Source organism: Nicotiana sylvestris, chromosome 5, assembly GCF_000393655.2.
Source record: "Nicotiana sylvestris chromosome 5, ASM39365v2, whole genome shotgun sequence".
In the NCBI taxonomy this organism is placed as follows: domain Eukaryota; kingdom Viridiplantae; phylum Streptophyta; class Magnoliopsida; order Solanales; family Solanaceae; genus Nicotiana; species Nicotiana sylvestris.
The window spans coordinates 91265451-91281531 of record NC_091061.1 but is presented as its reverse complement, the minus strand read 5'-3'; the positions used below and the strand labels follow the sequence as shown (position 1 = coordinate 91281531).

The 16081-nt window shown below is 33.5% G+C and overlaps 1 protein-coding gene across 1 annotated transcript; it reads right to left on the bottom strand.

The window, feature by feature from the left end:
• Window positions 1-10585: 10585 nt before the first annotated feature.
• Window positions 10586-15874, bottom strand: LOC104218370 (uncharacterized). Its single transcript, XM_009768847.2, has 5 exons — window positions 15576-15874; window positions 15080-15221; window positions 13998-14224; window positions 11387-11644; window positions 10586-11029 (listed from the first exon to the last, which is right to left on the bottom strand). The coding sequence occupies exons 1-5, from the start codon at window positions 15786-15788 to the stop codon at window positions 10709-10711; spliced, it is 1161 nt and encodes a 386-aa protein (XP_009767149.1). The 5' UTR covers window positions 15789-15874; the 3' UTR covers window positions 10586-10708.
• Between the last annotated feature and the right edge of the window lie 207 nt (window positions 15875-16081).

The following is a 16081-nucleotide window of genomic DNA, read 5'->3' as shown; positions in this document are numbered from 1 at the left end:
TAGATGGTATATTAATCACATAACATATTTCGTTGTTGCTAAAATATAAACTATAATTTTCTATAACTTTTATTCACTTTTATTGATCACTAAGTCACACGTTCAGAATAATAATAATAAGTCATATTAAATCTAAAATCTTGCAATGATCTGTCTGTTCATATATCTTTATTTATGCATGTATGATCTGTCCGCACAACTTGTTTAATCGGCAACATTCTAATGGGTCAGGAATCAGGATTTACAAAATCAAGTTTAACACTAAAATCTAGAACAAGTGAAATGCTACATGTCTAAGTTATAAAAAAGAGAGTGAGACCATCCAATTGGGCCTTATTACAAGTCATATAACGACAACAAATTGACATCACTTGCGTAAAATCTTATATATGTCACTGATCACTATGATCCTGGTCGTGGTAGCGTTGGGGAGACGAACCTCCCCCGCTTTCAGTGGATAGGAGGGTAAGACCTAGGAGGTGGTGGTGGCCTTAGACCCGTTCTCTTCTCGTGATTCGGTGGCTCAGCACTTTCTATAGCAAAACTATTCTTGTTCATGACAACAATAGGTAATAAAATGAACATAAGCAACGAAAAAGCTATGATCTTCATCGGTTGGACTGATTATATCGGGGTTGAACTTTATATATACGTGCAAAAACAAGTATAAATAAAGACGTAGAACCCACTCTATCAGCTCAAAATTTACGGTATCTAAATTCTGAATCCGCCATTTAAGTAATAAGAAGATTGAGCAATTAAAGAAAGCAATGAGAGTCTAGAGTTGCTTTAAGTTGGTTTTGGTGAGGTAGTGAATAAATTAAGCAAAATATATAGATAAATGAGGGAATCAATTTCCTCACAAGGGGTAATTTCAAGGAAAATTCAGTGTGAGGATAATATGCTGTCTCGTTGACATATTAATGCATGGTGTTAAAAAATATCAGAGATTTTGTGGAAAAAAGTGTTTATCATGTTTGAAAATTGAATGAGGGACAAGAAGCGATTATGAGTACGCATAAGTGGCATAGGCTACAAGTATTAAGAACAGTGATTGTGCGATTCTATCGTGTACATGTTGATTACTACTTTTCATAAACAACTAGTTAATTTGTTTGCGCCTTCACGCGGTCCTTAAGTCCTTAAGATTGATTATATTATAATTTTATTGACATTCTCATATTTTTATTCAAATAATATCAAATATGTACCTCAAGACCATTCAATGAATTATCCGGGGAAAAATACTCTTTAAACAATCTTATCTTTTGCATATTCTCCAACCGCTACCTTACTAACCTAATTAATTGGGATTTGTACTTGATAGGCTCTTCGTAAATTCCTCCCTATCAACTACCAAGAAGTTTTCCGCTGCAAATAAAAGTTAAATGCAATATATATATATATATGGGGGGATATAAATTTGTATTTTATGATATTATATTAATTTTTAGGAATACTAAATATAAAAAGAAATCTACTAACATGCATTTGGTACTTGTTGTATGAAAAGTTGGAGATAATCTTATGTAAAGAAATGAATTGACCAATGATTTACCTCAAAGAGAAAACAAAACAAAATACAACGAAGAATTTCTCTTTCATTGTTGGCTTCCGGCCCTGTAAGAAGGATCTCTCGCCCATCGGAGAAGTTCAAAAGAGTTAGTTACACTACTAGAAATCCGGAAAAAAGCGACCACAAAAAGCGACCAAAGTTAGTCGCTTATGACCCAAAAAGCGACCAAACACGCCTGGTAGCTATATTGATGGTCCCTTTTATTTAGCGACCAAAGTTGGTCGCTATTTAGCGACCAACTTTGATCTCTAAGCTAAAAGGGCCAAATATTCTGATTTTGACTTTAGTGACCAACTTTGGTCGCTATATTAATTTAATAATATAAATTTAGCGACCAAAGTTGGTCTCTACATATGAAATACGTTGTTTTTAATTTATCATTAATCATTAGAAAGCGACCGACTTTGGTCTCTAATCCAAATATTATATTTTAAAATCTGGACAATAGAGACCAAAGTTGGTTGCTAAATTCAAGAATTTAATTTTTTTTAAAGATAAGCGACCAACATTGGTCGCTATATTTCCAGAAATTGTATTTTTTTAATAGAAATCTGGGCAGGTAGCGACCAAGGTTGGTCGCTATTGCCCAGAAAATTATTTTTTTATAGTGAAAAGCGACCAAATAGAGACCAAAGTTGGTCGCTTTTCTTGGTATATTTTTGGCAGAAACTGCCTGTTTTGGCAGCTACACCACCTGCCAGCTTACCAAACATCCTAAACAGGCATTTTATGCCAGCAACAACAACAACAACAATTAAAAGCAACAATCAATAGAACTAACACATTAAGCTAACAAAACTAAGTTAACGCTTATTACAAGCCCATTCGAACTAAAAAGAACTAACACAATAGAACTAAATTTTTTTGTCTAGTTCAAAGTATATAAAGTACTCAAGGAGTGTTCTTTCAGCATCCTCGTCCGAAAGTTGGATTGCCTCGCCCGATTCATTAGGTGGTTGACTGCGTATGAATTCCCCCACGTCAGCTGCATGTGAAGCGAACCTATATGAAAAATTATATATATTGAATTAGTATTTCAAAATTTATATAAAAGTAAATCAAAATACTTAATGAAAAGTAAAAAACTTACATGTATATAGTCGAGGCTCGACCCTCCTTTCTGAATCAGTCTCTTTCTTCTTCTTTACAATACGAGTTTCATTGAATAGCTCATCTTGCTTCATTGGCATCATAAAGCTGTCTGGTGGCTTTGGTGATTATCCTCGTGGTACTATTACTCGGGATGAACTTGGATACAGAGAATAACTTGGATACAGTACCTGACAGGGTGTGTCTTTGATCAATTGTTGATCTCTATAGCTACAATGATAATGAGAAGGCAACGACATGTGTTTCAAAATAGTGATGGTGTAGGTAGGATTTTAACATTTCCTAAGTAGATAAAAGAGGTTATAGAGGAATTCTCTACTTCACTTTCCAAGAGGAAAAGAAGTTTGATTGATAGTGACAACGTTGATGAAGACGGAATGTTTTCTGTTAGTCGTGGCAGTTCCCATAAAGCGGGGATCATAAGACTCTATGATGACAAAAATTATAGGAAGTTTTGTTCTAAACTTTCTTCCAAGTCTGATCCGTACAAGCTTAATGTGATATTGGTGATATTTCTTCGGATTCAGACAATGATTTGACCGACAAAAGTATGGAAATGCTCTTAAAAAGAATTAAAAGTAAAACGTTTTTCTTGGTAGAGAAGGATGCTGAAAAGATTTTACCTTTAATTCTTTTTAAGAGCATTTCCATACTTTTGTCGGTCAAATCATTGTCTGAATCCGAAGAAATATCACCAATATCACATTAAGCTTGTATGGATCAGACTTGAAAGAAAATTTAGAACAAAACTTCCTATAATCTCTGTCATCATAGAGTCTTATGATCCCCATTTTATGGGAACTGCCATGACCAACGGAACACATTCCGTCTTCATCAACCTTGTCACTCTCAATTAAACTTCTTTTCCTCATGGAAAATGAAGTACAGAATTACTCTATAAGCTCTTCTTTTATCTACTTAGGAAATACTAAATTCCCACCTACACCATCACTATTTGAAACACTTGCCATTGCCTTCTCATCATCATTGTCGCTAATGAGAAGAACAATTAAAGGCACACTTTGCCAGGTACTGTGTCTTAGTTATTCTTGGTGGAAGTTCTATTGCATGTCTAATAACGTCATCAACCTCTTCTAATAATCCTCCGGCAATCTAAAATTCCAAAACATAAACTAAAAGTTCAATTCATATTCTAAACCTTCAATTCATATCCACAAAAGTTCAAGTCATATCCTAAAGGTTCAACTCATATCCTAAAAAGTTCAAGTCATATCGTAAAATTTCAATTTATATCGTACAAGTTCAATTCACAAGAACAAAACCTAAAAACTAAAAGTTCATCAATTCTTATCCTACGAGTTTAAACATAAACTAAAAGTTCAATTTATATCCTAAAGGTTCAATTCATATCCACAAAAGTTCAAGTCATATCCTAAAATTTCTATTCATATCCTAAAAATTCAACTCATATCCTAAAATTTCAATTTATATCCTACAAGTTCAATTCACAAGAACAAAACCTAAAAACTAAAAGTTATATTCATATCCTACGAGTTTAAACATAAACTAAAAGTTCAAGTCATATCCTAAAGGTTCAATACATATGCTAAAGGTTCAATTTATTTCCTAAAAGTTCAACTCATATCCTAAAAGTTTCAATTCATATCCTAAAAATTCAACTCATATCCTAAAATTTCAATTTATATCCTACAAGTTCAATTCACAAGAACAAAACCTAAAAACTAAAAGTTATATTCATATCCTACGAGTTTAAACATAAACTAAAAGTTCAAGTCATATCCTAAAGGTTCAATACATATGCTAAAGGTTCAATTTATTTCCTAAAAGTTCAACTCAATGTTAAATAAAATGTTAACATTTCTATAAACCCTAGATTTCTATAAACCCTAGATTTTTATAAAATGTTAAATAATGATAAATACAACCTAAACCCTAGGTTTCTATAAAATACAATGTTAAATAATCAATTGAAACACTAGTCATTTGAAACTAATTCATAGCTAATAAACAAAACATTATAAGCTTACACAAAAGATATAAATTGTAATTCTAACCTAGAATTTTTAGGAGGTGGAGAAGGAGAGAGACGCAGCAGCGGCAGAGGCGACGGCGACGGGGCGGCGGCAGCTGGGCGGTGGTCGTTGGTGGCGTGGGTGGGGCCTCTGGTGCTGGGAGTTGGAAGGGGGGTTGAGTGTGAGAGAGAAAAGAGAGATTTTGGGAAATTTTTAGAAAGAATGGGAGGGGATCCCGATTTTGACAGTCTGGAATTAAAAATAGTAGCCACAGTTGGTCGCAATTTTGGTAAATCACTTTGGTCGCTATTTCTAAAAAAAATATATTACTCTTAATTCAATTTAAACTTATATATATATATGTAGTATAAATTTAGGATTTTAATTAAATTTATATATATATATATATATATATGTATATATATAATACAATTTAAAATTATGTACATATATAGTATAAATTTAGGATTTTAATTCTATGTAAACTATATATATATATATATAATACTACCTAATACACTTATACTTAGTGCATAGTATAGCGTACGTATATATATATATATATAAGCTATATTCGATACAGTATTACCTAGTACACTTATACTTAGTGCATAGTATAGCGTAAGTATATATATAATATATATATATATATATATATATAAACTATATTCGATACAGTATGACCTAATACACTTATACTCAGTGCATAGTATAGCGTAAATATATATATATATATATTATATATATAAGCTATATTCGATATAATACTACCTAATACACTTATACTTAGTGCATAGTATAGCGTAAGTATATATAGTATATATATATATATAAGCTATATTCGATACAGTATTACCTAATACACTTATACTTAGTGCATAGTATAGCGTAAGTATATATATATATATATATATATATATATATATATATATATATATAAGCTATATTCGATACAGTATTACCTAATACACTTATACTCAGTGCATAGTATAGCGTAAGTATATATATTATATATATAAGCTATATTCGATACAGTATTACCTAATACACTTATACTCAGTGCATAGTATAGCGTAAGTATATATATATATATATATATATAAAAGCTATATTCGATATAGTATTACCTAATACACTTATACTTAGTGCATAGTATAGCGTAAGTATATATATATATATATATATATATATTATATATAAGCTATATTCGATACAGTAGTACCTAATACACTTATACTTAGTGCATAGTATAGCGTAAGTATATATATTATATATATATATATATATAATCTATATTCGATACAGTATTATCTAATACACTTATACTTAGTGCATAGTATAGCGTAAGTATATTATATATATATATATATATATATATTCGATACAGTATTACCTAATACACTTATACTTAGTGTATAGTATAGCGTAAGTATATATATATTATATATATAAGCTATAATTCGATATAATATTACCTAATAGACTTATACTCAGTGCATAATATAGCGTAAGTATATATTATATATATAAGTTATATTCGATATAATATTAGCTAATTGACTTATACTCAGTGCATAATATAGTGTAAGTATATATATATATATATATATATATATATATATATATATATATATATATATATACCTAACCTGTCCAGGACGTACCTTCGTACTTTTGGCCATGTTCGTAATGCAATATCTGAATAGATTCCTCGTTCTCTGTATTCCAACTTAATAAAGTAAGATTTCGCTTATGCACGCGCGCATACACACATACACACACACACACACACACACACACACACACACACACACATATATATATATATATATATATATATATATATATATAGAGAGAGAGAGAGAGAGAGAGAGAGAGAGAGAGAGACACGATTTGTAGTACTATTCATCCCTTGTATTACAAAAGTATTAACGGCTTACATTTATATTATGTAGATAGTAAATACAAAAGTGATTTTTAATTTTGACCATTGTTGACCTGAATAGAGACCAACTTTGGTCGCCATTTATTCAAGAATTTAGTTTAGCGACCAAAGTTGGTCGCTATATTTAAATCAGATTTAATTATATTTCATATAATATTTAAATTAATAATATAATTATTAAAATTGTATAACTGGGTCCCATTTAAGCGACCAAAGTTGGACGGTATCTTCCTACCCTTTAAGTTGCGACCAACGTTGGTCGCAATTTTTATATTATATATATTTATATTTTATAATTTTTTAAAAATAATAATATAATTATTAAAATTTTGTAGGTGGGTCCCACTTTAGCGACCAACATTGGTCACTAATATCAGTAAATGTTTGACCAAGAAAGTCTGACCAGTCCAGTCAACATTTTGACTAATATAGCGACCAAGTAGCGACCAACCTTGGTCGCTATTTTGTTTCTTTTATTTATTTTATTATTTTCGCTAGTTTAGCGACCAACTTTGGTCGCTTTTTCCCACAGACCAACTTTGGTCGCTAAATTTTGGTCACTTTTTTCCGGATTTCTAGTAGTGTTAACGAAGAAAGAAAAGTTTAAAAAATATGCAGTATAGTTGGGGAAAGTAAATTAAAATGAAGTAGATAGATCATCAAAGAATAACATATAAATCCATATTTGGTAGAAGCCAATTAGCCAAACCCAGTACCTGGAGAAGAAAACAAAATACCGCGATACCATGTGAAAAAAAAAATACTCACACAATAATGAGACCCAAAAGAGAAAAAAAACCGTTTCTTGAAAAATTAAAAGGTCATAAATACGGGCGTCTCCTCTTTTAATGCATATAGACAGTTAAATTTTTTTAAGAATTCCTAAAACTTAACCGTTTTAATATCTCCCCTTAATGCATTTAGAATAAATTTTTAATCTGTAATATAAATAAACACATAAGTCAAAAAAGGTAAAAAATAGAGAAAAAAGATAAATAGGATCCCTACTCGATGAGAGAGCCACATCATCTTCCTTAATGCCCTCTTTTATATTTATACATAGATTATCGTCGCCTAAAGCACCACAAAGCCTCTTGTTCAAGCCTAGATGTTAAACAAATCCAGAATGTGTGCATGGAATAGCAGGTAGAGTCGAACTTGGAGTCCACTCTTTATATCTGTTCAGTTTTGTACGTCAATATCCATATACAAGTAAATACTTGCTAAGTGTACGCTTAATATCTGGTTCTCCAGTTTGTATGGGACTTAAATTTATTGCATGAACATGTAGAAAAAGAATAAGCTAAATGTTCCTATAAAATAAGTTATTGTTCCACATAATTCATCCAGGACTTTTCACCATTTCAATTGGAAAAAAAAAAGAATTTTATTTCCTTCTAAACACAAGTTTACTTGAGATTAAAGATCGCACATCTAATTCAATTCTTTATTGCATAACTAAATGGCTCCGATCGACTTCTGATTGGAACAGGACGGACTTTGGACTAAAATTCTTAATTTTATTGGAAGTATATACTTAGAGAAAATGTAATTGCCTGAGACTTAACCATCATTGGAACTTCTCTCCCCATAGAAGCGAAAGAGAAGTTAGAACTTTGATCCTTTCTATGTAATTGTGGGAGAATAGGAGATTTACGTAGCAATTGTGAAGTCGATACAAGATTATTCCTCATAAGGATGATGAGTTATATTTGACAAAGGAATAGTCAAATATCGATAGAGAAACAAATAGATGCTTTGTAGTAGGGCTGTTCAAACCGAACAGGAAAACCGCACCGAAAAATCAAACCAAACCGATTAAAAAACCCGACTAGGTTTGGTTTGACTTGGTTTGATATTGAGTTAAAAAACCCGAACCAAACCGTCATATAAATATAGATTTTATAGTGAATTTTCTTTAGAAAATGTAGAAATATTTGGGATCCTCTCATGTATTAACCTTGAAAGCGTAAATTAACGAAAAATTATTGTTAGACGACTAAGAAAATAACTATCATATGTTACTAAAAAAATTCTCCCATTAAAATATTTTAATAGATCATATGTTTGTCAATTTTTTCCATATTTACTAAATATATATTCACTTATCAAAGCCTTATCTATAATTTTAACAAAGTAAGATTGAAATAATATTCATGTAACAAAAAAATACGAAAACCCGAAAAACCCGACAAAATCGAACCAATCCAAATCGATATAGTTGGTTTGGTTCGATTTTGATAAAACCCGAACCAACCCGGTCCATGTACACCCCTACAATTTGTAGTATGAATCTAAAATTATTTTGCAATCTAGAGCAAGGACACTAATTATCTAACTCAATTATCCATCTTGGAATTAGGGGTGTACAAAGGAAACCAACAAACCGCACCAACCCGATAATGCGAGTCAAATCGAGAAAAAAAACCCGACTATGGGTTGGTTTGATTTGGTTTGGTGTTGGAAAAAAAATCCGACCATAATTGGTTTGGTTTGGTTTTAACTAAAGAAAGTCAAACCAAAACCAAACCAACTCGACATTACATATATAGAAATTTTAGATATATTTAATATATAAATATACTTACTGTGATGTAATTTATAAATATTTCTTAAAAGATTTCATAATTTTATTTTTTGAGGTATTATTTCAAGGTTGGACTTAGAACTTTTGAATGTTCCAATAAGTTTTATGGTCATTAACATTAGTAAATTAAATAGTGATGACAAAAGCCCAAACCAAAATCAAATCAATATTAATGCTAACAAAAGATATTTAATTCAATACCACGAACGAAAATGTATTGAATATCTATTTTTTGTTTTGCAATAATTTAGATAAAAATGCATAACCTATCTTTATTTTTTCTTTAGCGTTTAGTCATGTATTTAATACTCCCTTATTAGTCTACTTATTTTAGCATGACTTAGTACTCTTAGATTATGTTTATTTTTATTTTGAATTTTTAATTAGCAATATTTATATTACGTAATTTTATTGTCTTTATTGTTGAATATTTTAGGATAATGCCATGACATATCTCATATTTTATATTATTTTCTTGAAAAATACTTTATAATAATAGTTGTATCTTACTAGGACTAAAGAAATATTTGAACATAATTTATATATTTTGTTCTACAAAGATTTTACCGGAAAAAAACCCCGAAAAAACCCGAATAATCCGAAAACCCGAGAAAACCAGAGAAAAACCGAGAGTGAAAAACCCGAGTTTTATTAGTTTGGTTTGGTCTTTAGATTTAATAATCTGGCACAACTGGTTTGGTTTGGTAATTGTAAAATCCGAACCAACCCGACCTATGCACACCCCTACTTGAAATGTTCAAGCAATATTTAGTTATTTTTTTATCTACATACTTGGTGAATACATGCAATAAAAAATTTATCATTTAAAATACGCTTTATAACAGTTGATAAGAGATATACTTGCAAAGCACGTTCATAAAGATTAGTATATATATAGTATAATAATATAGTAATACTTGAGATTTTTGGGGCCTTAGAGCCGCCCTTGGGTTAAAGAAGGAAGAGCTTCTACAGGTGAAGGAAACATTTGGTTAAGAACCTGATTAGTTTGACTTATTTCTACAGGAAAGGATCTAAATCCGTCATAAACGTGCTTCATGCAACTGAGAGCACATCTACCCTAGACAAGGAGAGAAATTCAACTCCGAGGTAATATCATTGGTGCTAAAATTCCAATAAAGCACCAAAAGTCGCTTGAGTGCCATATGCTATGGTAGAGAACTCCAGTGAGTAAAATTATTTGAACAGGACCTTGAATCGTTCAACCTGCAATTCTGTAACATTACCCGTAAACCGAGATTCCACCATAATTTGAGCCTAAAGAAGCTGTCACTCTCGGAATAAGCTGGGAAGAAACTAAAAGAACTAATGTCCATCCACACAAATAAAACAAATATAATGGGAAGCGAAAATCGACAAAGAATGTACAAAGGCATTTATTATGGTTCAGCTCAGCACTTCGTCTCAGAATTATATAGACTTGAAATCCGCCATGCCCTTTCATACATTTCATGTGGGATCAGTACCAAAGTAGACTACTTCTGCTCACCATCTGGAATCAGGACAACTGATCCAGATGTCTTCCTGCTCTCAAGGTCAGCATGTGCTTGTGCTGCTTGAGACAAGGGATAAGTATGATTGACACGGACACGTAGGACACCTGATGCAGCATTTGCAAATACCTCTCCAGCAGTTTCCAGTAATTCATCCCTCGTTATTGTGTAATGCATCATGCTCGGCCTTGTCAGAAATAGCGATTTCACTGCAAGAGCTGATAAAGGTACTGGATCTGGTGAGCCAGATGACTGCCCGAAACTCAACATGTATCCACGAGTTTTTAAGCAGTCTAATGATCCCTGATGAAAAAAAATCCTAATTAAAGGCTACTCAGGAACAGGCATAAATGCAACAGATACTTTCTAATCACGGTCACCAAGTATGGACCTATCCGTGTTTTCCTGTTCATTCTCTTTCTGGCCTATAGATGTCGCGTTCAATTTTCCCTGAGAAGTTGGAATTATTGCCTATTTTGCAGTTAATGGCTTTGCAAGTTCTGATTATCCTTAAATAGATTTCGATCTCCAACATTTAAAGAGATTGTGATGAACCATTCTGATGAAACTATTGCTTCTTTTTTTTTTTTTCTCGTTGCAAGCTCTTATAAGTGAAGTGCGACTAACTTGTTGAAAAAGAACGAATTTAAATGCCAATACCTGAAAGGTATCTTTCCCAACAGAATCATAGACAACGTCAACTCCTTGGCCAGATGTGATCTCATTGACACAAGTGACAAAATCCTCTTCCTTATAGATTATGACATGATGACACCCATCATCTTTTGCTTGGGCTGCCTTCTCTTTAGTTGATACAGTCCCAATGACTGTAGCACCAAGGGCATTTGCCCATTGGCACAATAGGGAGCCAACTCCACCTGCTGCAGCATGAACAAGTACTGTGTGCCCATGTTCAACCTGTAATACGATGCAACACAGTATAATTTGATGAAAATAAAGAATCTATATTAGTTTGTAATTAAGAAACTAAGAGAGAAAAATACAATTCAACTAAAAAGGATTTGAAAGATTATAGTTTCAACTAAACGGAACAACAACAACAGCCCAGTAAAATGCCACTAATGGGGTCTGGGGAGGGTACTATGTACGCAGACCTTACCCTTACCCCGAAGGAGTAGAGAGGCTGTTTCCGAAAGACCCTCGGCTCAAGAAAACAAAAAGACAAAAGGAGACAATATTAGTATCACCACAGAAATCATAAGAAAAATAGGAACAACATGAAATCCAGAAGAAAGATGCAAAGCAAAAGCGATAGCTAGTGAATAGGTCCTGCACTGAAAAGTGAAATAGTAAGACACAACATTGCCACTAACTATCTTAGACAAAAACCCTACCAGACTGGTCTGACAATGGTACGAAGCAAGGAAAGATTCAACTACCTCCTAACCTACAACCCTAATACTCGACCTCCACATCTTCCTATCAAGTGTCATGTCCTCGGAAATCTAAAGCCTCGCCATATCCTGCCTGATCACCTCTCCCCAATACTTCTTAGGCCGCCCTCTACCTCTTCTCGTGCCCTCCACAACCAACCGCCCATATCTCCTTACCGGAGCATCTGGGCTTCTCCTCTGAACATGCCCGAACCATCTAAACGGAAATGGATGGATAATATCCTAACATTACATGCCAAAATCATGTAAAGGACATTTATTTTCCTTTTTGTTCGTTGGTCTCTAAATTCAGTTAGTAGTGCTGCAAAATCACTGCTCCGGGAAGCAGAGATGATTCATGTTCAGCATGTTGGATTTATAACATGCTATTTTTTATTTTTTCATGACGGTGGTTTTATGGGCTAGCTTGCGAGAATCTTAACTAAGGGTACCTACTACCTCCCATCAGCACAGATACCGGGTAACTCTAGTACCAAGGCTTAGGCATATGAGAAAAAATAACCTAGTATTTTTTACCTCCGCTGGGATATGAACCTGAGACCTCATGGTTCTCCTCCGACTTTATTGATCACTTGGCCAAACCTTTGGGTTATAGAATACTATTCTACAAACTCTAACGGCCTCAACCTTCCCATGGTCGGGGATTCCCAAGGGATTCTGAAAATCTCTAACAATTCAATTTATGGGGTACCTGACAGGCTGACACTGATCAGGAGAGATCGGAGATACCATATGTTAACCACTTTACCTTTTAGAAAACCAGAAACTAGTAAAACAATGCACTCATGATAAAATGTATACCATGACCTTCAAGGTTTCGAACAATTCATTTTTTTCTTTATTTTTTATTTCCTGATGTTTTTCGTGCTACACTAACTAGCTGCAAACAATCAATTAAAAGGAACAGGAAATTAAAGAATATCAGCCACTCGACAGCTCCCCAAAATTGCTCGGGTACTGAGAATATCAGGATCTTAGAAGAAGCATAGCCGGATGAAGCATAGCCATCCAGAGCACAAATATCAGGATCTTAGAAGAAGCATCGCCATCCAGAGCACAAATCTGCGAGATACCTGGAGTCAAAAATGGAGTAGGGACTATACTTATGTCTTTGTAATGCATTGAGGATACATAGTTTTAATGTCCTTGTCTTCTATTTCTCTCATTATCTCAAAAAAATTTGTACAAAAAGAAATGCTCAGGGGAAAATTTAGAAGTTGGAAAGTCTTCAAAAAGTAGAAGAGGAAAAGATCCATAATCATCTGTGGTATGCTCATCTAGGTAGCTAGCCCTCAACTCCTAAATCACACCTAGACATACCACTGGACATGCTTTTTACTTCTTCAAGTCGTAGTTACACATGCATTAACTATGAGAAACACGATGCTATTGTCAAAAGCAATAGGATCTAGCAACCTGCTGGATCACCAAACTATAGATTGGTTTACTTAATAAAAGAACCTCCATCACGGGATGTACATCTAATTGCTAATCATCCATTAGTAGTGCAGTTAATATCTGAAGGTTGAATTTCCAGTAATAAGAGCTGATCAAATAGTATTGAGTATCTTCCCTAAAAATGGTCCTTATATTATGATCACACTAATTAACATGTAGATAAAATATTCATAAATCATAAAACAACACTCCATCATGCCCGTTTAAGAGTTCTTAAAGCTTGTATGCTGATGAATGTTAATGGATGAGGACTGTTTCTGCACTGCATAATCCAAATCATCTAGTTTGTAATATAAGCAAATCATCTAGTTTGTATATAAGCATGACCCGTTCAACCAAAGGAGGAAATGATGGAAAAACAAAGAAAGGAAACTGGGCTGCTGTAAATCTTTACGTACTTTGAAGCAGCGGCGCAGTAGGAACTGAGCAGTCATGCCTTTGAGAAGTACGGATGCTGCAACAGTGGGCTCAATAGAGGGAGGGACAGGCACAACTTTATCGGCAGGAAGGATCTGTTCCTCAGCATATGCACCCATAGGATTGCCAGCATATGCAACAATGTCTCCAACTTTCCTCCCCGTCAATCCGGGACCAACAGCTGTTACAACCCCTACGGCCTCCATACCTGACACAAAGAATTTAATCCCAATTGAATGCTACCTACATAATGCTTCTATTATCTTCTACACTTTATCAACAAATAAAAATAACTTCTATCATCTCCTATAACTCCATATGTAAGAATCTAGCATGTCCCAAGAAACAAGAAAAGAAGTTGGACCATACAAATACACACGGTTGATAACTAGATGCACAAAAAAAAAAAAATATCCTTCTGTAGACGAAACAAGAATCACCATTGAAGTGTCAATGGTAATAATGAGAAGTACATGGCCCTGTCCTTTTTTTTGGTTGGACAAGTATATGGACCGGTCTTGTGGTAAAGCAGAATCTTTATGCATCTAATTTACTTCGCCTCTTTATTGCCTGTGAATCATCGCCTAAATTGCAGATCTGCAGTACTGAAAAACTAGTTTTAAAGTGGATAACAAGTTAGGCTGTGAGTGGAAGAGCATAGTAATCGACGAAATGCTTCAGGGAATTGAAACTCAACATATATCCAGAGATTCCGGTATAGGGGAACTTCCATATGGAGAATACCTATTTAACTTTCAATAAACAACATATCATCCCATGCGTAGTGGAGAAATTCATGCCAAAGCAGATGCAGGCTTTTCTTTTTGCATATGATGCAGTTCTAAAGTTAATCATAACCAGCAGAAGATATTCAAATTAATGGATGCCTCAAACCAGTGGGCTACAATTGAGAAGGGGGTTTAATGTGTATCTTCAATTTAAAAATAGGATCTTGACACATATAACACGTATTTCCAATCACAAAAGTTCATGAAGAGACCTTTAAACATCAAATAGAAGAAGAAAATGAAGAAAATAATTGACAGAGATACGTGATAAACACCTGGTGTAAAGGGAAGTGCAGCAGCTTTATAAACTCCTTTTCGGAAATATACATCAATGAAGTTGAGGCCAATGGCCTTATTTTTCACCTTGATCTCTCCATCCTTTGGTTCTCCTACTTGGGCGTCCTCCCATTTGAGAACCTACAAAAGAAGTGGCCTTGTCGTTAATATTTATTCTCCTGCTACCCTCAAAACACATATAAATAAAATTAAAAACTTCAACTAAGAACTTACACACTAAAAATTAGCCGGATGTCCAAAGAACAAAAACATCAAGTAATTAAGTATCAAGTTTTAAAACATGAATATGACAGCGGAGCCGGATAAAGGCAAAAACAAAACAAAAAAGGTACCCTCAAACCACTATCGAGTTCCCCCAACCCAGATATTATCAGTATAAGATCGTGAATTAAAATCGCAGCATTTGATCTTTTTCTTTTGACAATATGACTAAAATTAAAGATAAATGTACAAAAACATGTAAAGAGATTAGACCTCAGGGCCACCAAGTTCATGAACTCTAATAGCTTTGACCATTGTTGGTGCTGCTGCTGCTGCTGCTGAGTGAGCTCTTACTGCTAAGGGAATACACTTGATTTTATGATTACTGGTTGTATTTCTGGTCAGTCGACTAGATATGAAAGACTTTGGTAGAAGAAGATTGTGACAGTGCTGAAAAGCAAACGGTGTTATTCTAGAAAAACCCATATAATGTATATGTAAGCAAAATAAACATTTGTCAAAGAAAAGAAATCAGGGTGGACTGGACAGAGACAGATCAGCACCATTTTGTCCCTGAAGAATTAGGAGGATGTGAACACCGAAATACTCCCACAAAACCCAAGCCCAATTTTGGAGGGCCCATTCGAGAAAAATAATGATTTACATTGGAAAAATTATGAGGAATTTTCAGAAACCATTATGGTTCAGTTGCTATTAACTTCCTATAGCTATCATATATATAATTACTTTATATATATTCAGTTATTACGGTAGTGTAT